The 26,773-nt window shown below is 44.5% G+C and overlaps 3 protein-coding genes and 2 pseudogenes across 3 annotated transcripts in view; 3 read left to right on the forward strand and 2 right to left on the reverse strand.

Annotated features, from left to right (window-relative positions):
- Positions 1–150: 150 nt before the first annotated feature.
- On the forward strand, positions 151–620 carry LOC103259376 (annotated as a pseudogene).
- A 186-nt stretch (positions 621–806) lies between these two features.
- On the reverse strand, positions 807–5,439 carry LOC103259377 (annotated as a pseudogene).
- A 5,919-nt stretch (positions 5,440–11,358) lies between these two features.
- On the forward strand, positions 11,359–11,954 carry LOC103259371 (histone H2A type 2-A). The gene has a single exon (XM_008057044.1). It carries the CDS (start codon positions 11,432–11,434, stop codon positions 11,822–11,824), a length of 393 nt encoding a protein of 130 aa, XP_008055235.1. The 5' UTR covers positions 11,359–11,431; the 3' UTR covers positions 11,825–11,954.
- Positions 11,955–12,679: 725 nt separating this feature from the next.
- LOC103259378 overlaps positions 12,680–26,773 on the forward strand; it is a 21,191-nt gene continuing 7,097 nt past the window's right edge. The window contains exons 1-3 of the mRNA XM_021711821.1: positions 12,680–13,353; positions 13,431–13,877; positions 13,976–14,114. Coding sequence (XP_021567496.1) covers positions 12,949–13,353; positions 13,431–13,877; positions 13,976–14,114 — 991 coding nt within the window. The 5' untranslated portion in view covers positions 12,680–12,948. The remainder of the gene's footprint in view (positions 13,354–13,430; positions 13,878–13,975; positions 14,115–26,773) is intronic.
- LOC103259373 (histone H4) lies at positions 24,798–25,758 on the reverse strand. The gene has a single exon (XM_008057045.2). The coding sequence runs from the start codon at positions 25,731–25,733 to the stop codon at positions 25,422–25,424; it is 312 nt and encodes a 103-aa protein (XP_008055236.1). The 5' UTR covers positions 25,734–25,758; the 3' UTR covers positions 24,798–25,421.

A 26,773-nucleotide genomic window follows, 5' to 3' on the forward strand; every position in this document is an offset into this window, starting at 1 on the left:
GCTGTGTCCCTGTGGCCAATAGGATAGCTCGGCCCGGATCCTCTCATTTACGTAATCTCGTCTCCCTCGCGTTGGCGCCGCGGAAAACTCGCGAATCCCAACGCGGCCGTAATCGGAGCCTCAATTTGCCAGTAGCCTTTGCAAAATAAGTCCACGGTCGTTTCCGGTGCCCCCCCCGCCGCCTTGGGCTCGCGGTCCCGGCGGCCTGTTGCTGCTCAGCTTGTCGCCGTGCCCGGCCCGCAGAGTCCGCTCCGGCTCCCAAGAAGGGCTCCAAGAAAGCCGTCACCAGAGCCCAGGGGAAGGACGGCAAGAAGCGCAAGCGCAGCCGCAAGGAGGTCTACTCCATCTACCTGTACAAGGCGCTCAAGCAGGCCCACCCCGTCACCGGCATCTCGTTCAAGGCCGTGGGCATCGTGAACCCCTCGTCATTACATCTTCAAGTGCATCGCCAGCGAGGCGCCCTGCCTGGCGCATATCAACAAGCGCTGCACCATCACCTCCAGATGACCGTACGCCTGCTGCTGCCTGGCGACCTGGGCAAGCACGCCGTGTCTGAGGGTGCCAAGGCAGTCACCAAATACACCACCTCCACGGGAGCCCTGTCTCGCGGTATTCGCTAGCGCTTGGCACTTTTCAGAGCCAGCTATCTCATCATTGAAAAGCTGTCTTGGTGTTGTCAGTCCCACTTTGTCTTTTTGACTTATCTTGTTTTAAGACAGCTCAAGACTCGACTAAGCACAAATATCCGTGTCTTTTTTACCTAGTTAGTCGTATAGGTATTCCTACATAGGTTTGATAGAAGAATCTTAATGTATTATAAGTATGTGGTTTTGCTTGCGAGAACTGCTATTGAAGCTGATTTTGGTTAGACGTTGTCGGTCAGTATGCTCAGGAACTTGTTTCCTAGTGAAATGTAGTGTTAATTTTCTTAAGCGTATGTAGGGCGAGGACAAATGAACAAAGGCATTTTGCAAATGGTGTTCTCCATTTCTAAAATGGTGATAGAACAACTTTGCACTGTACTCTGGGGTGTGTACAAAAAAGGAATAATTCAACTTTTATATATGTATTGAGAAATTCCTTGAGTTTACGAATCCTTAATTCGCAAGCACATACCTACACCATGTGACGATTCCCTCAGCTAGGTAGATGGAAGCCTTAGTTTTAAACCCAGGAATTAACATTGTTGCAATCTGTGCCTTCTTCACATATCCTCAAGTCTGCTTAATTTAATTAAATAAGTGTATTTCCCCAATAAATACCACTCAGGAACTCTTGATTTAAAGGTTAGTTCTTGGAAGGGGAACCCTAAGGTACTTAGTTCACATTTTGGCTCGGTATAACCACTTTTGCTTAGACTGACATGTTTGAATCTAGCACAGGTTAGGCATAGATAGATACATTTCCAATAGGTAGGTTTTAGGACGTGTTCAGACATTTTACTGCAGGCCTAGCTGGCAGCCTACCCACCCCCTTGGCAAATCTCCATCAGATGTGAGACAAGGACAGCCCAACCTTTCAGTTCACGGTTTAGCATAATAATCTCTAAGAAACTTTCAGGTTCCTTGTCTGAAGACAGAAGGCCAAAGATCACCCCTCAGCTAGCGGAATCTATAGAAATGATAATAAAGACCACCTTTTTGCTAAGGAACTTGTGGATTGGAAATGTCTGACAAAGCCGGGCTAGGTGGCTCAGCCTGTAATCCCACGCCTTTGGGAGGCTGAGGTGAGTGGATTGCCTGAGCCCACGGGTTCAAGACCTGCCTGGGCAACTTGGTGAGACCTCATCTCTACAATAAATAAAAAATCAGCCGGGTGTAGTAGCGTGCACCTGTAGTTCCAGCTACTTGGAAGGCTGAGGCGGAAGGATCGCCGGAGCCCAGTGGGTAGAGGCTGCGGTGACCGGGAGTGGCCACTGCACTCCAGTCTGGGCTACGTAGTGAAACTCCAACTCAAAAAAAAAAGAAAGAAAGAAAGGAAACGTCTGACAGATCTCTTGCAGGAAAAACCTCTCCCTTTCTCTCCTCCCATTTAGCCTACCACCATAGTAGCAATCTCGTGACTAACCCACCTTCTTCCTGCTGTCCATCACCTGATACCAGTACCTGCACTTACCTGCCCCTTCATGATGATGCGAAGCAGACCACCACTCAGTTACCTTAATGTTCTTCCCCCATTAAAGGGAAGAGTTAAAAGGTCTCAGCCAGGAGCAACTATGGTTCATTCATTGCCTTGCTAAGGTATGGTGTGACCATGTGCTTCTTGAGCTATGGCCAGGCCATGTTTTCTTAAGCTTTGGCCCCCTCCCCTACTTTGGGGAGGTGAATCTCCTCTTTCTCTCTCCCATTCTAATTTAGTCTTTAATTAAACTATATTTTCTAATCTAACTTTTGTGCAATTCTTTGTATCTTTCTCGCAGCACCGGCTTGCACACTAGATACCCACATCCCCAGGGGGCCTGACCTAACATTCTAGAGTCCCCGCTGGGAACTGGGAGTGTGATTTAACATTTTTGGAGGCCCCAGTGGGGCCTGACAGTTCTGTACAATCAGTTCCATACAATGTCAACAAAATATGCATAATTTCTGAAGCAAGTGTTTGGAATGCTTGAGCAGAAAGACAAGGAAGGTTAATTGTGTATTCTCAGTGTTTTGGGAACACTTGGACTGTTATAGGTAGGGGTTAGAATAACATAACCTCATTACCCTTTAAGATTGTGCTGGTTGCTTTGGGGATCGTAAATCCTAGGCTGGCCACAGTAGAACCAGAAAGTCAGCTGGGATGCTGTTGAAGTGCTATTGATTACAGCAGTGATTTTTTTTTTTTTTTTCTTTTGAGTTGGAGTCTCACTCTGTCGCCCAGACTGGAGTGCAGTGGCACGCTCTCGGCCACTGCAGCCTCGACCTGCTGGGCTCTGGCGATCCTTCCGCCTCAGCCTTCCAAGTAGCTGGAACTACGGGCGCACGCTACTACACCCGGCTGCTTTTTTATTTATTGTAGAGATGAGATCTCGCCAAATTGCCCAGGTGGGTCTCAAACCCGCGGACTCAGGCAATCCACTCACCTCGGCCTCCCAAAGTGCGGGATTACAGGCTGAGCCACCAAGTCCAGCTTACAGCAGTGATTTTTAAAGTCTGGTCTCCAACAGCATCAGCATTGTGGCAGAATGCGGCAAATTCTTAAATATATTTCTTGTATGATTGAGTGAATGAACACAGAAACACAGAAACTGCTTTGGAATCAGCAGTTGGCCCCATGGCAATTACCTGGGATGACAGAATGTCTCCCACTAACCCTGTGGCAGAAAGAGGAGTTGGTAGCAGTTAAAGGTATTTCCTTTTGAAAGCCAAGCTGCAAGCTTTAAAGACCTGCCAGGTGCCAGGCCGGTTTTGTTTGAAAAAGGCCAAATGGCTAGAGACTGATGGCACTCATGGAAATGCAAAAGAGTAATTCACAGACTTATCCAAAACCCCTGCTCTGAAGTTGATGGTTTACAACTCTGCAGTTCCTGGAGACCATTTGTTTTTTGAAAGATCTGATTTTGCTGAGTGCAACTTTGTAAGATTCCAAAGGAAATATGTAATCTCACTCAGCACGACCCCCTCTCTTACCTTAACAAGGGTATAAGACCCCTGCTTCTCCCATTCTGCGGGGCTCGATTTGAACGCATTAGCCCTGGAGCCTTCCAGCGTAATAAAGTTGCCACTTCCTATAATAGTCTCTGTGTCACGATGTCTCTGCTTTCCCGCTACAGCATTACCCAAGAATTTATTAAAAATGAAAAATATCAGGTCCCAATAAAATGTGTTAAGCTCTCTGGGTGATTCTGATGCCTGCTAAAGTGTGAGAGGCACTGGCTAGACTTGACATATTGGATTGAATACAGTGGTAGGAATGGAGACAGAAATGTTGGACTTTACCTTGGAGGTAGAATTGATGGATCTTGCTGAGGAATAGAATTTAGGTAAGAGTGAACCCCCTAGATATTTGACTTGAGCAACTGGGTAGGTAGTGGTACTGTTAATGAACCTCAGGTAACCCAGTGGGACTTGCAGGCTTGTCCACAGTATCTGGAGAAGATTCTGAGCCTGGCTTATCAGGCAGGATGCCAGGATCTAGCAGAACTTGATTTCCCTTCTTCAACGTTTCTTCCTTCAAATTCTGATTTGTCCTGGAAATGTTTATTTTCCTTTTGTTGAGGCATTTCCCCTCACATTTGAAATATGAATTAATATGATTTGATAAAAAAGTGGAATGACTCTCCAAACTTCGTGGTTATAGTATTGGTGTAATGAAAAAGACTTTTTACTCATGTCTTCTTTTTCTATAATGTTGTAGCAGGAAGACAGATCATGACACCGAGACTATTATAGGAAGTGGCACTTTATTATGCTGGCTGACCCAGCAGGCTCGAGGGGCTAATGCTTCCACAGAATGGGAGAAGCAGGGTCTTATACCCTTGTTTAGGTAAGGGAGGGGGTCATGTTGAGTGATTACATATTGCCTTTGGAATCTTACAAGGTTGTACTCAGCAAAATCAGATTTTTCAAAGAACAAATGGTCTTCAGGAACTGCAGGGTTGTAAACTGTCAACTTCAGAAGAGGGGTTTTGGTTAAGTCTGAATTAGTTACTCTCTTGCATTTCCCTGAGAGCCATCAGTCTCTAACCATTTGGCCTTTTTCAAATAAAACCGGCCTGGTGGGTCTTTAGAGCTTGCAGCTTGGCTTTCAAAAGGAAATACCTTTAACTGCTACCAACCCCCCTTTCTGCCACAGGGTTAGTGGGAGACATTCTGTCATCCCAGGTGATTGCCATGGGGCCAACTGCTGATTCTGAAGCAACTACTCATGTGTTTCTGCATTCATTCACGCAATCATACAAGAAATATATTTGAGCATATGCTGCATTCTGCCACAATGTGACTTTTCTCGCCTGGTAAAGGACTTTTCTGCTGATTTGCCACTAAATTTTTTCAGAGATTTGATGACTTTTTAATGTTTTTATGTTTTAGCCAATCACTATTTGATCCTTTTCTTCATATACAAAAACTTGACTTAAATTGAGCTAGACGTGCAATCATTTCATTCTGATGGCCAAAAACAGCCAAAACCAGCCTTTGAAACAGAGTTCAAAGTACTTTTCATACAGTACATATGAATGCTCCCTTTTTGGAGAAGAAGTGCTAAGTTTCAAAATTCCAATATGTAAATCATGGTTGCTTAGAGAGTAGCAGTGCTTACTGCAAGAATGTGCTTCACTTTTGGTCCATTTACATTTTATTTTGCTTGTATGAAAACTTCTTTGTAGACTTATCCTCTAGTAATGCTTGGGTGAGAACAAGCATTTGTGCAGTTGCTTGCTCCTCTGTTTCCTACAAAGACTTCTTGCATTACTAAGGAGGTAAATACATATATATCTACAGCCAGATTAGCAGACATCACTTAAGAATCATTTATTTTCTATATGACATTCTCTCACTTAATTCCTGAATGCTTCATTTACGAAATGCCACATTTCATGGTCTTTCCAGGATACAGGCCACAATCATTGGGGTGGCAGTGGCAGCTCAATTCTTCCCAGCATTTAAGTCCATTCTGACCTGCCAGCATCAGCTGAGCTTCCAACACCCTGGAATTTTTTTAAATCTCAAATTTTATTTAAAAAATTAAACAATAGGGCCATTGCTTTGCTGAGCTATGGTGTGGCCATGTGCTCTTTGAGCTATTGCCAGGCCAAGTTTTCACCTTGGGGAGGTGAATCTCCTCTTTCTCTCTCTCTCTCTCTAATTTATTTCTAAATAAACTATTTTTTTAATCTAAAAAAAAATTTAAAATTAAACAATGTAAATATATTAAGAATTTTAGGAGTTGTATTAGTTTCCTAGGGCTTCCAAAACAAAGTACCACAAACTGTACAGCTAAAAATCACAGAACCTTATTTTCTCATAGTTCTAGAGGCTAGAAGTCTGAAATCAAAGTTTGGTCAGGGTCATGCTCTCTCCAAACTTACTAGGACAGTATCATTTCTTGTCTTTCAGTATCTGGTAGCCCCACTTGTTCTTTGGTTTCTAGCAGTATAACTCCAGTATCTACCTCAGGATACTAGTCATATTGGATTAGTGTCCACCCTAATGACTTCATTTTAACTTAATTACATCTTGATTAAATACAAAGGTCCTATTTCTATAAAGGCAAAATTCTAAGGATGAGTTAGACTTCAACATATCTTTTTGGGGGACACAAATCAACCTATAATAGTAGTCAACAGGCTGAATATGGCCCCCAAATATATCAACATCGTAACCTCCAGAACCTGTGACTATTGCCTTATACAGCCAAAGGGACTTTGCATACGTGATTCTGAGATTAAAAGATTATCCTGGATTATCTGGGTAGACCTCAAGTGTAATTAGAATCCATATAAAATAAAGGCAGGAAGGTCAAGGGAAGAAGCAGGTGATTAGAAGCAGAGAAAGCTCTGAAGATGGTAGGATGCTAGCTTTGAAGATGGAATAAGGGACTATATAAACCAAGAAACATATTTGTCTAGAAGATGGGAAAGGCATGAAAATGGATTCTCTCTTGTAGCCTCTGGAGGAGGTACTGCCTTGATTTCTACCTACCTACTGAAACTAATTTTGTACTTCTGAGCTCCAGAAACTGTAAGAGTTTAAATGAATGTTGTTTCAAGCCACTAAGTTTATAATAATTTGTTACAGCAACCACAGGAAACTAATACAACAGCCTATAAAATATATTTTTTGACAATTGAAGAAATTTGAATATGGATTGTTTATTAGTTAATATAATTGAATCAACATTAAATTTGTTGGGTGTAATAATGGTAGCTATAAAGAAGCAAGTCCTTATTTTTGAGACAGACATGCTAATTTAGGAAGATGTATCAATATATTAGCAAGTTATTTTCAAATGGATCTGGGAGTGTCTGTGTGTGTGTGTGTGTGTGTGTGTGTGTGCGTGTGTGTGTGTGCGCGCATAAAAAGAAAAAGATAAAGCAAATGCAGCAAAATGTTAGCAATCAGTGAGTCCAGGTGAAGGGTATATGGTTGGTCTCTGTTTTTTCTAACTTCTCCATAGGTTTGAAACTTTTAAAATAAAAAGTTTGTAAAAACATTTAAAAATTGAAATCAAAACACTAACAAGTATTAGTACAGAAACAGATTTCACAGGTATTAACTATTATTGTATTTTATTTTTGCAATAAAATAAGTTTATGTTAATTGACTGGCAGAATTCAACATATTAAGCTTATGTGCTGAATTTAAATACAACTTCAAGTTATATTTAAAAGGCTTACACATATTTGAGAGTGCTCATCCACTTATCAACCAGAGCTCTGAATATCCATTGTTCATTATACATACTTCGTTATACTAATTTGGGATAATGGTGACCTTGTGATTGCACTAGTCAAGGGATGCCCCAAATGACACTGACTTAGACATTTGGTTATTCTAAGGTTGAAAATGAAGTTGCATAGGGAGTCACATACTGAGATCAAAGCTGAGGCATTCCTGGGGGTGGCATATCGAGATATGTTACAGTGATTCTAAATGCTTCCAGAAAGAAAGGGTAGATCATCTTCAAAAGAACAAGAATTACACTGGCATAAGATCTTATCAATTTGTCTCTTTTCTTAACTCCAGATTCTCATATTTCCAACTTCCCATCTGATATTTCCACTTGAATACTTCCCAGGAGTCTCAATATTTCATTCAAAACAGTGCTCTTGGTTTTCCACCTCTAAAACTACTCTTTGCTTGAATCAGCAAATAACAGCTCCTTCCAAGTGCTTAGTCCAAAAACCTGCAGTTAATCCTCAATTTCTCTCTATCTACCTGCATTCAATTCATCAATTTTATTTAAACTATATTTTTACTTCTCACTATCCCCATGGCTACCACCTGGCTCTCTCCTGAACTATTACTGTAGCCTCCCTGATGGTCTCCCTGCCTCTTCACTTGCTCTTCTACAGTCTATTTTTCAACATAGCATGCAGAGAGATTTTTTAAAAATATACATCAAACCATGTTATAACTCCTGGCAAGCCCTCCAAAAGCACCCCATCTCACTTACAATAAAAGATGAAATCTTTGCAATGGCTTATGAGGCTCCTTAGTGACCTACATGATCTGGCCCTCAATTGCCTCTCTGATCTCATCTCCTACTAATGTTTCGTTTCCTCTCCTTGGTATGCTTCAGTCACCTTGCTTATTCCTCACATTCACACTAACTTGCACCTGCCTCAGTGTAACAGTGAAATGGCAAAAGACTAACAACTAACTCCATTTTGGAGTGCGGAGCAGGGCTCTGGCCTCTGTTCATGCTTCCCTGTAGGTTAGAATAATTTTGAGACACTGAAAAGATAGGTAGCCTAGAAACACCAAGTATGCAGCTGTCCAGATAACCTCTGGGAAAAAGAGGATTGTGTACACAAATGATGATTTGTTAAAGATTTAAAGAAACATTGTGTCCTGGCCAAGGACAAAGTAGCTGTATTCCCAATATGTTTTATCTCAGTGTGCATTGTTTTTTTTTCCTTCTTCTTCTCATGGTAAGTGATGTGCACAAATACACATAATGGAGCCTGAATAAGGTTTGCTTTGCTTTCGTATCTGTAAGGTCAGCTTTGCTTTCGTATCTGTAAGTGTGAATTTTGGTGAGAACTGAAAACTAGGGATTGATGGGCACTATTGTTACATTGAGTCATTCTCTCAACTTCTTTTATAATTAGCTGCTTTCTGCTTTCCTGCCCTTATTCTGAGTTCCCAAAAACAGATGTTGACCACTACCTCTCCCACATATAGTCAAGATTATTTACCCAACTTCACAGGCACATCTTAAAGTCATATTCCTACCCTGTAAACTCAACCTTTCCTTATTGTCTTTCCCCCTAACCTCTCACCTTTCATGCTTTAACCACATTTTTCAGGCTTTGGCAACCTGCCTCATCTCTCAGAAACATGGAACCATTTCCTAGGGACTAAGCTTTGAAAAGCTTTTTTGTGTGTTCAATAAAACGAGGTAGATTTAGCACAATAAGTAGGAAATAAGTTTAATGTTTTTTAAATGAGTGTGGCAGAGAGGAAGTAGGTCATGCTGGAAGATACTATTTGGAGTCTTATGTAGGTACATAAGAGAAAAAAATAAGCAAAAGCAAAAGGCTGAGCTATGATACTGTTGCCCGTATGCTTAACATGTATTTTCTAGTAAGTTTCTGTTTTATGCCTTTCTCTCACTATTTTTTCTCTCTTCATTTAACCTTTTTTTAAAAGGTATTTTTAAACTCCAATAGAAGTATAAAATCCTATGCTATGTCTGGTACCCTGAATTACTAAAGGATAAAATGAAGCTAATTTTGTATGTATGTATGATTATAATTCTGGGAAAGAATAGTAAGAGGAAAAAATGTCTGGAGTGGTGAAAGTGTGAACAGATTCTTACCAAAGAATATGGCAACTGCATAACCAAACATCAGTAGTTATCAAACATATGAATCATCTGGTGTGTTCAATGGGTTGTTAACCCTTGTCTATCACCCACAGTGATTTGGGGTCAGTGAAACTGTAAGCTTTAAGTAATACACAATATATATTTATGCATATATGCATATATTTGTATGTGTGTGCAAGTGTGCATATCTCGAGTTTAAGATTTAAAGTGGCCATTGAATTGTTTTAGGAAACTGCTTTTTAAGGTATCCAGTCTCAAAAATTAAGAGGGCTTTTATAAATTCTATAATTTGTAGTGCCTCATGTTTTTGGTAGAGAGAGAAAATCAATTGTTCTAGGAAAAGAATATTAAGGCCAAGTAGTTTTAACGGTACAAGCTGGTGGGTAAAAATCTCTGAAGGACATTTTATAAATCATCAGACCTGGGTTCTGGAAATCCTTGAGCATCTTTCCTCCTCCCACCCTTACCCAGAAGATTGTCAAATATCAAACTACACCCATGGGGAATTGTGCATGTATAAACACCTGAGTAAACAGATCTCCTATCCATAACAACCTTTTTATTACTTTATTCTGATAGTGTTGTCTTATTTTGCAGAGGCTGCAGTATGCAACAAGTACATATTGATTCAGAGTAAATTGCTGAAACCACAGAATCGAGGTATCCAGGTACAGGGCAAAGGTTTACTATAGTTGCTGAGGCATGATCTCAAAGTACTGCTTGATATTTACTTTAAAATGAATAAAATTTCACGAGATCAATATAAATTCGGTTATACAGCCCCAATCTAGGTGTTTTAGACTTAAAACTGCTTAACTTCTCTGTTCTCCCAAGTGGATGTATATATTGATCAGCACTCATAGCATACCACTTTAAAAAGGGAAGTCACTTTGAAAAAGGGTAATTTTAGCCGGGCTCGGTGGCTCAGCCTGTAATCCCGCGCCTTTGGAAGGCTGAGGTGAGCGGAATGCCTGAGCACGAGGGTTCGAGGCCCACCTGGGCAACTTGGTGAGACCTCATCTCTACAAGAAAACAAAAAAAATTAGCCGGGTGTGGTGCGCGCACCTGTAGTTCCAGCTACTTGGAAGGCTGAGGCGGAAGGATCGCCGGAGCCCAGCAGGTCGAGACTGCGGTGGCCGGTAGCGACCACTGCACTCCCGTCTGGGCGACAGAGAGAGACTCAAACTCAAACAAAAGAAAAAGAAAAAGAAAGAAAGAAAAGGAAAAGGGTAATTTTGTGCACATGTACATATGCTGTAAGCTAGGTCTCAGCCAAGCTAAAGAATACGGCCTCGTCTTGATACGCGCTCCCGTTTTCTGAAAATCGCGGACATTAACTAGGAACACGGGCGGGTGGTGTGAAGAGCCCTGACTAGTGTGTTATCGAGGATGTAGTTGACGAAGGAGTTCACGATGCCCACGGCCTTGAACGAGATGCCGGTGACGGGGTGGGCCTGCTTGAGCGCCTTGTACAGGTAGATGGAGTAGACCTCCTTGCGGCTGCGCTTGCGCTTCTTGCCGTCCTTCCCCTGGGCTCTGGTGACGGCTTTCTTGGAGCCCTTCTTGGGAGCCGGAGCGGACTCTGCGGGCCGGGCACGGCGACAAGCTGAGCAGCAACAGGCCGCCGGGACCGCGAGCCCAAGGCGGCGGGGGGGGGGGGGCACCGGAAACGACCGTGGACTTATTTTGCAAAGGCTACTGGCAAATTGAGGCTCCGATTACGGCCGCGTTGGGATTCGCGAGTTTTCCGCGGCGCCAACGCGAGGGAGACGAGATTACGTAAATGAGAGGATCCGGGCCGAGCTATCCTATTGGCCACAGGGACACAGCTATGCGCGAGCCAATCAAAGAGGACCGCGGGCCATCCCGGCTCTGCCTATAAAAGGGTGAAGCGGAGTCGCTTTCGGCGACTTTTCCGGTCGCCAGGCAGGGGTTGTCGTCAGCTAGTGTCGCCGTGATGTCTGGTCGTGGCAAGCAAGGAGGCAAGGCCCGCGCCAAGGCCAAGTCTCGCTCTTCCCGCGCCGGCCTCCAGTTCCCGGTGGGTCGGGTGCACCGCCTGCTGCGCAAAGGCAACTACGCCGAGAGGGTGGGCGCCGGCGCGCCGGTGTACATGGCGGCGGTGCTGGAGTACCTGACCGCCGAGATCCTGGAGCTGGCCGGCAACGCGGCCCGAGACAACAAGAAGACGCGCATCATCCCTCGTCACCTGCAGCTGGCCATCCGCAACGACGAGGAGCTGAACAAGCTGCTGGGCAAAGTCACCATCGCCCAGGGCGGCGTGTTGCCCAACATCCAGGCCGTGTTGCTCCCTAAGAAGACGGAGAGTCACCACAAGGCGAAGGGCAAGTGAGGCCGCCGCCTGGAGGCCCAGCCTAGCCCAGCCTGACCCCGGTGTCTCAGGGGCGCTTGCGAAACAAAGGCTCTTTTCAGAGCCACCCACTCGTCTCAATAAAAGGAGCTGTTAAGCTGTTAGGAGGGGACTACTCGCCTCGGCTCCAGCGTTCCTTCTCAGGAGTAGATAAGTGCTGAGGCCGGAGGCAGCCCAGTGGTAACGGGAGGGAGGTGTGGGTGGGGAGCCCTTTGCTCCCTGCTCCCCGCCGGAGGCTTCTCCCCTCGGAGCCCGAGCGCGGAAGTCCCTTTACTTGGGTGGGCCGTAAGTCGGCACTCGCAGCGTCGGTGGGGGGTGCAAAGTGAAACCCCTCGGGGACGCCACGGTCGACTCGCTCCCAAACGGCGCTGTAGGGGCCGAGTGCGCCGCCTCCCCGGCGGGTTCCTCGGGCTGCCGCCCGACACTGGGGCCATGAGCCCTTAGGGCACGTCCTCGCCACCACGCTCCGCGGCAGGGGAGCGGGCAGTTTTCGGGAGTGGAGCAGAGCTGGCCCGCGACTTGCCTGAGATGGCTTAGTCTAGACGTAGAGGCACAGCCACAGCCTATAGTATGCACGTGCGTGTCTCTAGAGCGCCTTCGAGGCGGAGATGCCGGTTTCGGAGGCGGAGTCTTGCTGCCTGCGGGCGGGCCACTCTCGCCCAAAAAGCACAGGGCGGGCGGAGGAGGATCCACCAAGAGGGCAGCTGGGGCTGGGGGACGAGCGGGAGGGAGTCGCACAGCCCAGAAAGAGGGCATCGCGGGCAGCGTGTTGTGGGCAAGCGAAGGGCGGAGGGGGCCCAACTGGCAAGGGAGCCTGCGACCGAAAACTTCTCACCCGGAAGGAATGGGGAAAAACAAGGCTGGCAAAGTTGGCCTACTGGAAAGTGGACGGTGAGGCGGACGGGCGGGGCTGGAAGGGATTCTTGCCCGAGCCAACCGGTGGCGCCGGGACGGGGGACGTCACGGCCAATGGACAGCCAGCGCGGGATTTTCAACTTTTGTTCCGCCCAATCGGGCAAAGAGTGCGCCTATAAAGACGGCGGCGGCGGAGCGGCGTCTCGTTTCCCTGCCTGCCGCTGCGCGGTGAGACCGGTGCTTGTCTCGCCATGGCGCGTACGAAGCAGACCGCCCGCAAGTCCACCGGCGGCAAGGCCCCGAGGAAGCAGCTGGCCACCAAGGCGGCCCGCAAGAGCGCGCCCGCCACGGGCGGCGTGAAGAAGCCGCACCGCTACCGGCCCGGCACCGTGGCCCTGCGCGAGATCCGGCGCTACCAGAAGTCCACCGAGCTGCTGATCCGCAAGCTGCCGTTCCAGCGGCTGGTGCGCGAGATCGCGCAGGACTTCAAGACGGACCTGCGCTTCCAGAGCTCGGCCGTGATGGCGCTGCAGGAGGCCAGCGAGGCCTACCTGGTGGGGCTGTTCGAAGACACCAACCTGTGCGCCATCCACGCCAAGCGCGTGACCATCATGCCCAAGGACATCCAGCTGGCCCGCCGCATCCGCGGGGAGCGGGCCTAGGAGGCGCGCGTGCGCGCTCGGCTGGAGGTTCCATCGTCCCCAAAGGCTCTTTTCAGAGCCACCCACAGCAGCACCCGGAGGGAGCTGTGCCGCTTGCGTCCCTCGTGTCTTCCGGGGTCGGGGCGTGGGATAATGCCCCGTGGGGGCCGGGGGTCAGACCTACTCCCCTTCTGCGGCCCCATCTGGAGCCTTGCAGAGTTCGAGTTCGGCCAGTTGTCCTTTCCGGCCTGGCGGTCCTCCTCGCTGACAGGGCGCACGGTTGTGGTCTCGAGCGGTGCCCACCGTTTCCAGGCGCAACCTTGCGGACCGCCTTTTCCAGGGCTTGGTGTACTGGACTGCGGCCCAGAGTCAACTGCCTGGGTGTGGGAAGAGGGGTGGAGTCTGACTGCAGGCCGAGAGTCACTGCCCGACGCTCGGGACTTGCATTCGACCGCGCTCCCGCCCTGGCCTTTGCGCGAGCGAAGGGTGTGCGTTCGCTTTCTCCCTGCTCTCTTCAGAGCCGTGCCCTTCCCAGGCAAGTACTGACTAGGGAGGGGATTATCTTCTCCGTCTCCGTGGGCTTTTACCGGTGAAAAGAGATTCCCTAAGCCTTTGCTGCCAGTTGGATATTGTTTAGGCGACTGTTGGCTTCCGCCAGGGCTATAGTAACCTACCCCCACCCACCCTACATTGTGCTCCTACGCCAAAAGCCCTAGGTCGGAGGTTGTTCCTACTTGTTAACGTGGCCTTAAAAGAACATTTCCTGGACCAGTTTCGTAGAAGGAATTAGGTTTCCATTTCGGGAAGGCACTCTGCTCTTTAATAACAGCTGCTACCTGTGTCGAGCTAGTTCCTTACATGAAAGATTGGGAGTTCTGGTTGCAGGTATTTGGAGCATTAACACATTGACAGGGCAGATGGGTGGTCCTGAGTTAAAGTTCTTGGGAAGAAAATATGTACACCAACCCAGAATTCGGGCCTCTGTTGGCTAGATGTTCTCCACCATAGGAAATAGAGACAGGGAGCCCTTAGGTGTGATTCCTGTAACATTAGAGAGGTGGCAAATACAAGGCTTCTTAGTGAGTGGGGACTTGAAGCAGGATTTTGGAGAACTTACTCTACAGGGTCTCAGACAAATGGCTGTACTCTGGTATTAGATGACACCTTTTAATCTGGATTACTTGTTTGCACCTAGAAGAGGCCAGGACTTACATTTTCAGGTTTTTTTTCAGCACAGTTGATAGGTTAAAAAAAAGCATTCGTTGCAGAAATTAGTAAGAATTATAGGGGACATTGAATAAATTTAGCTGTGTAAAGCTACCATTTTGCCTTGCCTGAGATGTGTTAACAAATGAGAAGAGCAGTGTATGGAAGGAACTGTGGCCTCTCCTGTTGTCCACTCCAGGGTCAGCAATTTCTAGAGCATGCCTCTGGGTTTCTGCTCAGGCCTTCATCCCCGGCCTAGGCCCACAGTGCAAAGTATGCACAAAGTCTCTTCAAAGAAGCAGTGACTTTCAGAGCTGGGTGGGACACCACCTTTGCACCCAGCTTCTCAGACCCGAAGAGTGACTGAAAAAGAGACGAACTTCAGGGCACTGGTGTCAGATCTCTATGTCCTCTGTCCCCTAGATCACACTGCTTTAACTCACTAATCTGGGCATTTCTAAACTCCAAGAAATTTCCCTAACTGAATCTTAAAGAACAGCTTAGTGACATTTTTGATAATCAGAAACAGTATAACATTTTGTGGTCCAGTCACTGTGAAGGCCTACTCAAAGGAATCTTTCTACATATTTGTTTAAGAGAACAGCATAAACTGAATTCGTCAATATAAGATAACGGTTTAAAACGTAAGTTTTAACATTTAATTATTTTCTGTACTTAAATCATTGTCTACTATAAGATGAGGAGAATTAAGGAGAAGGTAAAGAAATACTCTTCCTCTAATAACTAGCTTCTATACTGCTAGCTTGGATGCAGGATAAATCTGCCCTGAACTTGTGGTTTCTAAAAAATGAAAACCATTCTTTGTTTACATTTAATTCTGCCTTAGGGTAGTAGGGGACCAGTATATGTGTGTATAGAGGGAAACTTCATGGTAAGAGATATGGCCTTGTTGACTCCACTTTGCTTCCTTGGAAAAGGACTTGTCCTTTGGGTTCACATTCTCTCCTGGTCATCCTTATCTTTCTTCAGGTCCCTGTCTTTGTCTCATGTCCTTTTCCCCATCAATATTCCCAGTTTCTCCCATGCTGACTTTGGCAGTCTTCTTTTCTTCCTGTAACTCAAGTGAGGTCATCCGTTCCCTGTTGTTCATATTTCTGTCTCTGGTAAGTGCTTCCAAATTGGTGTCTTCTGCTGAGACCGTATCCTGAGCTCTACACTAATATTTCCAACTGCCAAGCGAATAGTTTCTTTTGGATGAATAATAGGTATTTCAAATTCAGCCTGTTTCCAAAACTATATGCATCATTCCTAAACCTATTTGTTTCCCTCCATGTTCCTATCTTACTGAAAGACACTTTCATTCCCACCATCTGTTCTGGTCAGAAGTCCCTTCCTCTTGTCCTTTGTTCAAATCTCATGAGTCCCAAATATCATCAAATCTACCTTCTGACTTTCAATTGTTTCACCTTTCCTCAACCTATCCTTGTCCCCTGCCTTAACTGATGCCCTCACCAGCTCTGCTTTAGCAGATTAAATATTCAGGCCAGTCTTTCTGTCCTGCCACTAAGTTTCCACTCTATGAGACGTATCTTTTTTAAAATGTATTTTTTTCAGTCCATCACTCTCATGCTTAAAAATTTTCCACCACCTTTCCAGTTCAGCTTGCTTTGAATGGCAGTTCAGAGCAATGGCAGTTAATAACTAGGAAGGACTCCAGGGTTAGATAAACCCAAGTTTGAATCCTGGCTTTGTCCACATCACTGGTATGTAAATTCAGAAAGTAAATCTCTATAGGCTTCACTTTTCCTATTTGTAAAATGGGGACAACAGTAACTTGCTTATAGTTTTGTTGAAAATAGTAAAAGTGACAATTCCTATAAAGTACCTAGTACAAGCCAGGTGCAGTGGCTCATCATGCCTGGTACCTAGGGACTCAGGAGGTTGGGGCAGGAGGATTCCTTGAGCCCTGGAGTTTGAGACCAGCCTAGGCAACATAGCTTGCCCCTGCTTCTTTAAAAAAAAAAAAAAATAGCCAGAGGTGGTGGCCTGCACCTATAATAGTCCCAGCTACTTGGGAAGTTGGGATTATCTGAGCTCAGGAGTTCAAGGCTGCAGTGAACTATGATTGTGTCATTGTACTCCTGCGTAGGCAACAGAGCAAGACCTTGTCTCTCACACACACACAGAGCAAGACCTTGTCCTTCCCCTCAGTCTGATGATCTAGGGAGGAGTGTCTGTTTTTGTATCCCCAAAGACATTAGATTCAGCCCTGCTGACAGGATTTCTTTGGGGTGTGGTAGGGAATTAGAATGTGGTCAAGAACAGCAAGTGAAGTACATTTAACGAGAGGTAGGGAGAAGAGGGCAGAAAGGGTGGCAGAGGACACACACACACACACACACACACACACACGCTTCTCTATAAATAGTTGTTAATTTTAGTCCCTTGTGTTCTCCAGAACCTCAGTTTCAGTTGTTCTTCTAACCAAATGAGTATATTCTAGCCCCAAATGACATCTGTAATCCCTAAATAGTATCTTCCCACATTCCATTTCTTCTATCCAGAATGCCCTCCCCCTCTTTGTAATCCTGAGAACCGTTGCTCATTCTTCACCCCTATGAGCATTCCTTTCTCTTCTTTGCCCTCATCTCTTTGGGCCCTCCTCCTTGCCTTCACTCTGTCCTATCCTGACATCCCTTCCCATTCCTTACCCTCAGCATTAGCTGACAATATTCATCAAGGTGAGGGTTCAACTCTGTGGTACCAGCACCCATGAAGTGCCTGGTCCACCATAAGTGGTCAAGAAATGCTTGTGGAGGGACCTAATTCACATGACCATTCCTCTTTGCTTTATATGAAGGAGCTGGGCACAAAATGCCCCAGCTCTTTGAGTCCTTGAAGTTACAGATCTAGAGCAGGGCAGGACTGGGCCTCTCAGGAGAATTTCCAGGGTCCTTGGAGGTCCCAGACCAAGGGAGCAGGAAACTGCCTATGGGTTGGGTATCAGGGAAGTCCAGGTATCCCTTGCCCATGAATGGCTGCACTTCCTTAGCCTACTTGTGGTGATAGTAACTGAGCAAAGAGCTCATTGAGCTATCCCTCTATCTGGACCCCCTCAGTCTGATGATCTAGGGAGGAGTGTCTGTTTTTGTATCCCCAAAGACATTAGATTCAGCCCTGCTGACAGGATTTCTTTGGGGTGTGGTAGGGAATTGGAATGTGGTCAAGAACAGCAAGTGAAGTACATTTAACGAGAGGCAGGGAGAGGAGGGCAGAAAGGGGAGGGGAAACAGAAACATGGGGACCTGAGGACACTTAGGGGGCAGGGCCAGGACTCCTGACCCTTAGGCAGAGAATGACTTCAAAGAGAAAAGACATGGATCTGTTTCCTCACATATAAAACAGGATAATAATTGTACCCACTTCAGGATTGCTGTGAGGATGAAATGAGATAATATAGTCCACATAGAATGCTTAGAACCTCACATGGTAATAAATCAGTATTAATAGCATCTAATATTAATATTAATGTAATTACATTATTAATTACATTAATATTAGTTGATGTAAGTCCTAATTACAATCATCTGGAAAAAAGAGCAACACACAAAGGAATCAGTGAATAAGACAAATCATCACCTGGACTGTGTGATCCAGGCAATAAGAATACCCACATTCCCGGATGGTTCATGGCTGTCTTATCTCACCTCCTTTCATTTTGTTTCAGAATAACCCTGGGAGAGGAACGCCCCCTCCCACCTTGGATAGACAAGTAAACTAAATCTGGAAGATGTTGGAGGTAGCACTTGAGCCTGAGTCTTGTGTTTTTTTCTTTTTGTATTAGATTCATTAATTTCAGAATAAAACTATACATGCAATAGTCACATATACAGGTATAGAATTAATTTATATGTACAGCTCTGATTTATGCTGACTCCAAACTGTAGTAAGATAGGCATTTTATGTTACTATGTACTATATAGTCATACACATCTAAAATTGAAAGTTGTGCAAAATGACTTTTTTTCACTTGGTATTGATATTTTCAATCTTATTCAATTTCATGATAAAAAGATGCTGGCTCCCATCTAAATGGATTTGCATTGCCTACTAATGAATTACAATCTGCAAATGCAAACATTTGCAATAGAGAATTTCAAAGAACAAAGATTAAAACTTGTTACTATTGTATTCAGTAGGACTCCCAGGATCTCTTCATATCTGGAGGCAGGTATACAAGTTTGCAGGAACAGAAACCAGATCTCTGGGCCCTTTGAGGAGAAGACATGCATGGAAGGAGTGCTGTGGCAGGTGACAAAGAAAGATGCATACTGAATTATCCAGGGTTCAGAGGCAAAGATCAATTCTGGAGCACTTTCTGTAGGAAAACTGAAGATGAAGCAGTCTAATCCAGGCAGAAGAACCAAAAAAATAAAAGGAGAATTATGATGGTGCCCAGTCTACAAGAGGGCCAAGGCTAGTAATGAGAAATGAAGTTTTAGTATTGGAAGCTTTGAGGTGAGTTTATTTAGAATCTTGAATGCCAAACCGGGGAGGGGGTAGGTTTTACTCGGTAAACAGAGTAGGGAAAAAATATGAACAGGTGGACTATAGAGGAAGAAGCACAAAATCTAACATGCATATACTGAGATGCTTATAAAGATGAGAAGCCAGAGAAAAGCAAATTAAAACAATAATGGAGTATCACTTTACACTGGATAGTCCAGCAAATATTGGAAAGTTGAATAATGCCAAGTGTTGGATGGAGGGCTTAGATGCTTGGTGTCCTGCTGGTGGGATGTAGATTAGGGCAGTCATTCTGAAGAGCAGTTTGGGGCTCAGAAACTGATACCTCAAAATGTGGTATCTTTTGACATGTTGAAGTGAAGAAGCCTCAAGGTCTCCCTGACCTTCCTCCCCCACCCTTCCCAACTGTGTCTGCCAAAGCATAGGATTAAGTTGTTCTCTGAAGTTGCTCATCTGCCTATGAGTCCAGAACTACAGAAGAAGAAAAACAATTTACCTATCTCTGGTAACTTCCTTGAATTTCATTAACCAACACAGGATAATAATCCCCATAACACGGGGGAAAAGGTTAAAGTCTGTCAACAATCCTGGACAGACTTTTGTTGCAAACCATAATCCACTCTGTGGGCCAAACAGACTTTGCCCAGACCATTGTGTGTTTAAGTCTGCTGAGTTCTCCCTAGTAGTACTTTATTGCCCCTCAACAGAAATTCTCTTCTCTTCACCCTTCCCCCATCCCTGTAACAAGTTTTGCCAGGATCCAAGTTCCCATTCTTTTTGTCACCTCAAGATGGTATAAAAGCTTCTGCATCCCATCAGGGGTTTGGGTCTTCAGTCTGAAGGCTCCCATGTATACACATCAAATAAATTTATATGCCATCTCTCCAATTAATCTGCCTTTGTGAGTTGATTTTTTCAATGAACTTTCAGAGGGGTTCCAGTTGCCTGGTACTTCTTAAGCTAATTAAGGATACATAGATCATAGGAACCAGCAATTCTGTTCCTGAATATTTATTCAAAAGAAATTCTCACACAGCTATATCAGGGAACATGAAAAAAAAAATGATGTGACATTGGAATCAATATGGGCATTCATTACCGGGAGACTCGACAGATTCAATGTGGTAGATACACTTCATGGAGTACTCTGCAGTAGTAAGAGGTTAAGTGGACATCTGTCTCAGTCCATGTGGGGTACTACCACAAAATACTTTAGACTAAGTAATTAATAAACAAAGATATTTACTCCAGGTGTTTCTGGAGGCTGGAAAGTCAAGATCAAGACCAGCAGATTCAGTGTCTGGTGAGGACCTGTTCCTCACAGATGGCACCATCTGTGGGTCCTCACATGGTATAAGGGTCCGTTGAACCTCTTTTATAAGGTCACTAATTCCATTAATGAGGGCAGTTACCTTACAACTTAATCATCTCCCAAAGGGTCCACCTCTTCTTTTTTTTTTTCTTTGAGTTGGAGTCTCACTCTGTCACCCAGACTGGAGTGCAGTGGCCGCTCCTGGCCACCGCAGCCTCGACCTGCTGGGCTCCGGCGATCCTTCCCTCTCAATCTTCACAGTAGCCGGAATTACAGGCGCGCGCTACCACGACTGGCTGATTTTTTGATTTATTGTAGAGATGAGGTCTCGCTGCCCAGGCGGGTCTCGAACCCGCGGGCTCAGGCAATCCACTCACCTCAGCCTCCCAAAGGCGTGGGATTACAGGCTGAGCCACCGAGCCCGGCTGGGCCCACCTCTTAATACTATATCAAACCTGTGATTAAATTTCAATATAAACATTTTAAGGAGACCCACTCAGACTATAGCAACACCTAACAAGGACAGATCTTAAACTATAGTTCTGGGGGAAATCAATGCAATGATAATCAATGCAATGAGGTTGAAAACAATTCTATTTATATAAATTAAATTAAAATATATTAATATATTTTGCAATCATACATAGAAACAAAAAGACACCTTAAACAGGATGGGCCATTGTTTTGTCAAGCGCTGGCCAGGCCATGTTTTCTTAGCTTTGGCCCTTTCGCCTACCTTGGGGAGGTGAAGGTCCTCTCTCTTTCATTTACTTTCTAAATAAACTTGTTTGAAAACTTAAAAAAAAAAAAAGGGATGAAAAAAGGCCAAGAAAAAAGGATAAAAGAACAATAAAAAGGAAAAACAGTAGAAGGTAGTGTCTAAAGTAGGTGAGTAACATAGAGCTGTGTATTAAGAAGGTTAATCTGGGTGGAGGGTGCAAATAGAATGAGGAACGAGCAGCACCTGAGGCAGGAGGTCTAGTCTCAGATCACAGAGACATAAACAGCAGATGAGAGGTGCTGAAGGTGAGAAAAAGGAAATCAGTCACAGCAATGGATGGGAGGGAAATTGTTGACTTTATTGCACATAGAAGATGCCTGAACCTGGGTTGGGAAAGGGGAGAAAGGGGATGACTCTAGGTCTTCCTGCCTGATTGACTGGAGAATGATGCCACCTTCACAGGAATAAGTAGCCTACAAGGAGGAGCTGGTGAAGACTTCACTTTAGGCTACATTGGGTCAGAGCTGTCTGTCAACTGGCAATGGCATAAGATATAGGCCTGTGAGGAACATTTTTATCACTTAGAGATCTGATGGGGGGGAGGATATAATGAGGAAATTGAGCCAGATGATCTGTGAGTCCTTTCTAGTACTAATAGTCTATGGTTCTATTAAATACATAAGACAAATACTTTATTAGATCTTCAGATTATTTGAGATTTGCAAATTTTAGACAACTATTTTAGTAAAATTCAGGAGCATCATGGTGTATCAGTTATTGAAACTGAAGAAACATCATGTTCTGAGGATTTGAATAGTCTTAAATAATACATTTAACACATTGTCAAAACAGTCAAATTAGCTAGGGAGTCTATTTGATTCTTTAGGATGACCCACCGTCTCCAGTGTTCTAAGTTCTAGATACAGTCAATCCTTCCCATCCTCAGCGATTATAGAGCAGATCAGAACCAGATTGGGTTAAACAGGCAGTAAATAGTAAATATATGATCTTTGGTTTCTATGACACTTCACAGTTTCAATCTTCTTTCACATAGAACTTTTCATTTGATCCTTAAAATATTTCTGTAAGAAAGACAGGAAATCTCAGCAACACTAATGATGGGAAAGCTCAACTTTGGCAAAACTAGGATTTGCCATGGTACCTTAAATCCAGATTATCTATCTATCTATCATTTATCTGTCTAGCTTCTGATTATTTTTGGGAAAATTATAATCATGCTTATTTCAACACTTTAAAACAAATCAGAAATGTTCAATGAAGTTAACAAAAGTAAACAGCTATAAATTATTCTTAAATTTTTGTGAACATTTTTCCTGATAATTATCTATATATCCATACATATTTATACATACTAGCAACATTTTGCATAAATGAGAGTTCAATTCTTTTGGTGCAAGTGGAGAAATAATATGTACATTAATAGGTAGAATATAAAGTGCAGAGTAAAAAGTTTCAAAGGAAGAAAATGAGAATGTAGTGAGAGATGCCTTAGGAACGTCTATCCTGGGTGTCTGGGAAGATAACACTGCTAGTCAGAGAAGTGGGGAACCTGGAAAGGGAAGATAAGATATCCAACTGGCCCAAGTGAAGTTTTATTAGCCAGTGGGATACTCAAGTGCCTCTGTGATCATAGTAATGGAAGCAGACCCACAGACTGAACTCTATAATTATTTTATTGGAACTCCCAAATTCACCAGGGAGGGAAAGACATGGCAGCCAGGGGCTGGCTCATGGAGAGCACCTGAGTCACTCAGGGAGCGGAATGGAAGAAAATTATTTTGTTAGCAAACCAAAGAGATACAATAAATTATACGCCTCACTGTTACAGATGGTTAAGAAAAAAGAACATTTACTAATGCAAAAAAGATATATAACTGTATATTCTGTAATTTGGCAATATTTAGAGGCTGAACGCAGCTAACAGAGGATTCAGCCATGCCATATTTTAATAGTATTTAGGGGAATTGACAAGGTGGGAGCAAGGGCTACTATTAAAGTAAAGAAGATGTATAAAACAATGTATAAATTTAGGAAGAAAAAAGAAAACATATCCATTGATTACAAAATTAATGTCTATTAAAAGTACAAACCAGTAATAATTAGTAAAACAAAAGGGTTACATTTTTTATTCACACCTTTTATGTGTGCCCCAAGTGCTTTGAGGAAATAAGGTCACTTTACTTTTTTTCTCCTATAATAGTATGATAATTTATCTGCTTGCTTCCCTTTCCATCAAAGAAGATAAAATTTAGCATTATGGTAAACAAATTGGGGCAACATATATATTCAGATTCTAACTACCTTTTTATTTAGAGAAAAGCTATTACCTAGATCAGTGGTTCTTAAATCTTAATGTGTATCGGAATCACCCTGTGGGCTTGTCAAAGCACAAATTGCCAGGTCTCATTCAATATGTCCGGGGTGGGTCCAAGATTTTGTCCTAGGTGATCAATGCTGCTAGATTAGAGACTATACTTTGAAAGCCACTAATTTAAACAATGGCTATATTTTCCACCCCACTCTCTGTCTTTATTCTTTGATTTCTCTCCAAACTTTTGATAGCTCCTTCTTCAGAGTGTCTCAATGAGGAACATATTCATCTGCATTGCCTTTAAACTTAAAAAATCAGTGGTATTTGAAATAGAAATTCTATAAACTGCAGGTGAGATTTAAAAGGGAAAATGAAACATGCTGAGCATGAGTCTTTTATTTCTCACCTGGATGTTTTCACAAATGTTCTTGCTGCTTCTTCCCTGTCCGTTCCTCAACCCCTATACTATATATCTCAGTAGAATGCCAGGCACTCTGCTCTTTATTCAAAGCCAGACACAAGCCCACCTTCATGACCAAGCTCTCCTCAATTTCCCAGCAGCCAGTGACTTTTGGAGCATTAGGACTCCAAAACGTAACTAATGTCTACGTTTCTCATTACACTGAATATGTGCTGCCTTATACATTTGGCTATTTATTTATATATATATATATATGTACGTATGATGCATTTGCCTTCCGGTTCTGATGGTAAGTTCCTGGAGGGCAAGTCTTGCATCCTTGCTTTGTTGGCATCTCTATTGCTGAGCACCATGTTTCAAATCTAGTTCATCCTCTAGTGTTTGATGCTGGTGAGAGCAGCCACATGTGAAGACCCATAAATAAATTTTGGGGGGAATTTTTGGGGGAATTGTCATAGAATTTCTTCTTTTACATATATGGCCAAATTTCATATAAGATCATAAGCCTAGAATGCCAAAAATTGTACATGCAAATGTAATAGCTGCAAAACTATAGTCAATCTTAAGCATTAGATGTGTGAATCCACATTTCAATCCAAATCAAAGCAGTAAGTGGTAGAGAATGGCTTTCTGTATTCTTTGTCATGCTTACATAATAATTTGCTTTTGCCTTGCTAAAATTAAATTATACTTTCTGTAGATATGTGTGTTCCTGTGGGTCTCTTATTCTAAACTCCAATAGGCTAGGCACTACAAGGTAAAAGTCACATATCTGGATTGTTTCTTAAAGATTTCCTTCTTCTGTACGCTCACTTTTTTTGAAGGATTACTCAAATGTCTCTGCATCTGTATCCCTGCAATGCCACAACTGAAAGACATTATAGCTCAGGGCCTTTTTTTTTTAACTTAAGATACTGCTCATGCGCTGGGCAGGTAACTTGCTAGAAATTTTGAAACTGTTACAAGACTGATTGCTAAATTTCATTTAGCAAGTCACACAGCTTTATTAGAGGGGAACAGAGTAGACGTCACAAAACACCATCCAATGGGAACGAGCCCTTAATGCATCTGACCTGGAAAATGAAACCGGAAGAGGTTAACTGACAAAATTCAAATAGATCAGATGGAGAACCGGCATCTCTAGATTAAATCTAGAGCAGTTGGAACAGTTTTGCCTGGGTAGATACAAAGAAATTACAACTTGACCTTGGCATAAACCGCTAGTTTTTCTACGCAGAGCCTGTTCCAGCGATCGCAAATGTTTGTGCGCTCTTCCAAATAAGCCAGTCCTACACAAAAGCAAACCGGTGTGGTGGTTAAACTTAGAGCACGCCAACCTTTCTAGCCACTAAACGGCAACAACTCAGACATACAAGCGAAAGGTCACCCTTGAGTCTTTAGGGCCTTCGGAAAACAGGCGTCGCTGGCCCCGCGGTACGTTTTCGGAACCGACTGTAGCCCCAATAACAAGTTTAAGATTACCTCCCAAGTTCACCGTTACACTTGGGCACTTTTCGGCCAAGTGCCCAGCTCCTCTGACGACCACATGGTTGGCCCTAAAAAGGGCCTTTGGGATTGAAACACGCAGAGCTGAAGTAGCAGCCTAGCCCCCGAAGCCGTACAGGGTGCGCCCCTGGCGTTTGAGCGCGTACACCACGTCCATGGCGGTGACTGTCTTGCGCTTGGCGTGCTCTGTGTAGGTGACCGCGTCCCGGATGACGTTCTCCAGAAACACCTTTAACACACCGCGGGTTTCCTCGTAGATGAGACCAGAGATCCGCTTTACACCTCCACGCCGAGCAAGACGCCGAATCGCAGGCTTGGTGATGCCCTGGATATTGTCTCTCAAGACTTTACGGTGGCGCTTCGCACCACCTTTGCCTAAGCCTTTTCCGCCCTTCCCTCGGCCGGACATGACCGCTGCAACCTCCAAAGACAGCCTGTGACCCAGTGAGAGCGGCTTCCTCCTAATATACAAGAGCATCGGACCAGATTGAAGACCGCGAGCGCGCCGGCGGGAAGCATTCTAAATTATCCCCGCCCCCCATACATTGCGTCATTTCTCTTTCCTCTACCCTCACGTTTCTCTTAGCTTTTTTGCCCCCTCCCCTCTCTCCTTTAAGAGGTCGATGTGCCATAGTCCCCGAGAGAATTCAGATCCCAGCCCGGAGCTTTCGTATTCTGCAGTGGTTCTCGCCCGTTCGCCCTGCGTCTGGGAACTCCCGAAGGCACTAAAACGAGGCCGACGGGAAAGGTCTCTCTCTGGTGGAAGCCAGAGGAGAGTAAATGGAGGCCAGAGGTGGGGGAGGAAAGAGCGTCAGCGCCGGATCTAATCCCGCCGAGAGGACTCCGAACCGTGGTGACAGAAAACGGCAGGAAAAGCGGTTCCGAGAATGGGGCTGAAGCTCGGGAGGCATCTCCAAGGCAGCGGCACTTGGGCTACGTGTGCGGAGGGGGAAGGGAGGAAAGTTCGCCACAATTCCTTAGTCTAGCCTCTAATTTGTTGGACCGAGCCGCCATGTTTCAGCTCACCCAGGAGAAGTCAGATCCTAGGAAAATTGGTCTCAGACTGCCAAGTCCTTTCATGGAGGTCAGTGAATCTTAATACACTGTCAGAGCTGTGCTGAGAGAAACCACAGTCCTCCCTTGGTGTCTTGAGTATTGGTTGCGGGACTCCCGCGGATATCAAAACTCGAGACGCTCACCTCCCTCACAGAAAATGGAGCCGTGTTTGCATACAATTTACATCTTCCCGTATAGTTTAAATCATCTCTAGACTACTTACAACACCTAATATTTTTCAATGCTATGTCAGTAATTGCTAAACTGTATTTTTAAATTTGTGCTTTTTGTTGTACTGCTGGGTTTTGTGTGTTTTTAAAAGAAAAAATGTTAGCCGGGCTCGGTGGCGCAGCCTGTAATCCCGCGCCTTTGGGAGGCTGAGGTGAGTGGATT

The sequence above is a fragment of the Carlito syrichta genome, unplaced genomic scaffold, assembly GCF_000164805.1.
Source record: "Carlito syrichta isolate Samal-C Ts95f unplaced genomic scaffold, Tarsius_syrichta-2.0.1 Scaffold302630, whole genome shotgun sequence".
Classification (NCBI taxonomy): Eukaryota; Metazoa; Chordata; class Mammalia; order Primates; family Tarsiidae; genus Carlito; species Carlito syrichta.